Source organism: Bison bison, unplaced genomic scaffold, assembly GCF_000754665.1.
Source record: "Bison bison bison isolate TAMUID 2011002044 unplaced genomic scaffold, Bison_UMD1.0 scf7180017864349, whole genome shotgun sequence".
Lineage (NCBI taxonomy): Eukaryota > Metazoa > Chordata > Mammalia > Artiodactyla > Bovidae > Bison > Bison bison.
The window spans coordinates 2,964,492-2,966,154 of NW_011494921.1; the positions used below are offsets into that span (position 1 = coordinate 2,964,492).

At 31.6% G+C, this 1,663-nt stretch overlaps 1 protein-coding gene across 1 annotated transcript in view; it reads right to left on the minus strand.

Annotated features, from left to right (window-relative positions):
- LOC104999281 (glutamate decarboxylase 1-like) overlaps nucleotides 1-734 on the minus strand; it is a 25,803-nt gene extending 25,069 nt beyond the window's left edge. The window contains exon 1 of the mRNA XM_010854821.1: nucleotides 413-734. Within this exon, the coding sequence (XP_010853123.1) occupies nucleotides 413-734 (322 nt within the window). The remainder of the gene's footprint in view (nucleotides 1-412) is intronic.
- Nucleotides 735-1,663: the final 929 nt, after the last annotated feature.

The window sequence follows — 1,663 nt, forward strand, 5'->3', positions numbered from 1 at the left end:
AAAAAAGAATTAAGTTACAATAATGTCATTTTAATCAGAAAACACTTTCTAAAATATAGGCTATATATATAAATTATACATATATCTAATTTTAGCATTCTATATTTTATTGAAGTACAGAGATAATAAATCAAGCATCCAGTAATGAATATGATCAAATAAAGCAAAAAATGAAAAAGGTAAATAAAAACTGTATGTTATTTGCCATTGGGATATATCCCTCCAAACCAAAATCATTTTGTTTACTTTCTCTGTTAATTAATAAACAATTCTATATGAAAATACCAGTTTAAAATAAACTAGACAAATGTTTTAAATAAAAATGAATGAAATTAGGGTATTTTTCAATGCAAATGTAAACTTAAGGCTACTCATTCAGTCTCCAGTTTGGACAAACAAATTTGAAAATTACCTGTTTTTACCCCATATTTTAAGGTGTCTGTGCAATCAACCAGCAACTGCTCCAGAGATTCAGGATGGTCAGACAGTTCTAAGTCAAACCCATCCAAACCTTCAAGAAGTTGATGAGGATGATGAAAGTCCAATATTTTACTCTTATCATCGAAAGTTTTCTCAATGTAGTGCAGAAGAATATTTACCACTCGCAGCAGAAAACATTTTGTTAAATCTTTGCCCTCCTTGGATGGCAACAAATCTAGAGAAAAAAGAAATAAACAACAAGGTCGGTTTCTAAACAGTCGAAGAAACTCACTATCAGATAGAATTTTGATCATAGAAGATTAAAGATACTTGAAGGCCATGCCAAATAGTTAAATAAAGCAGCATCTGTCCAAATCCTACAAATAATCTTCATTTGAAGTCCCACTGAATAACAATTTTCACCAAAAAGTAAGCCACTTTAGATTAACGCCATGAAATTAATTGGCCCTTTAAGCTCTACCAGGTGGTCCTTATTTGACTGTCGTCAAAAATGAGCTGGTAAGTTGTACTTTTAAAAGTCAGTTAAAGTATGCTTATAAAAGTTAGTCTATAGATCTTAAGAAAATCAAAATGACTTCAGTAATATGTAGATAACATAGAATTTTATAAAAAAAAATAAAACAAATAACATTTGTTAACAGCATCCATACCTGAAGCATAAGCATTTGATAAATTAGTCATTAAATTCTCAGCGTGAGCTTCTTTTATCACATCTTTGTCAGTTGATTGACAAGGATGAATGGATTTTTTTCTCATCTGTTTTCTATCTAAGTTGAGAAAGAAAATATTTATAATTATTAAAACATGCTAATAAGATATATTACTGTAATCAAATCTGTAATCAAGTAGATGCCTCAAAAAAACTCATAACATTTGAAATTTTTATTTACATGTGATCTATGGTGGAGAGGGATAAACTGGAGAGAAGTATGAACTCTACTGAAATTATGTAAGGTTCTTTTATCACCACACAGAGAGCAATGATATAACTCTCACATGTTAGCTTCATATCAGCTTAGCATAGAGGATTAATAATCTAATAATAAAGACCTATCATGAAAGTAAAGTGAAAGTGTTAGTCACTCAGTCATGTCTGACTCTTTGCGACCCCATGGACTGGAGCCCATGAGGAATTCTCCAGGCAAGAATCCTGGAGTGGATTGCCATTCCCTTCTTCAGGGGATCTTCCCAACCCAGGGACTGAACCCTGGTTTCCTACATT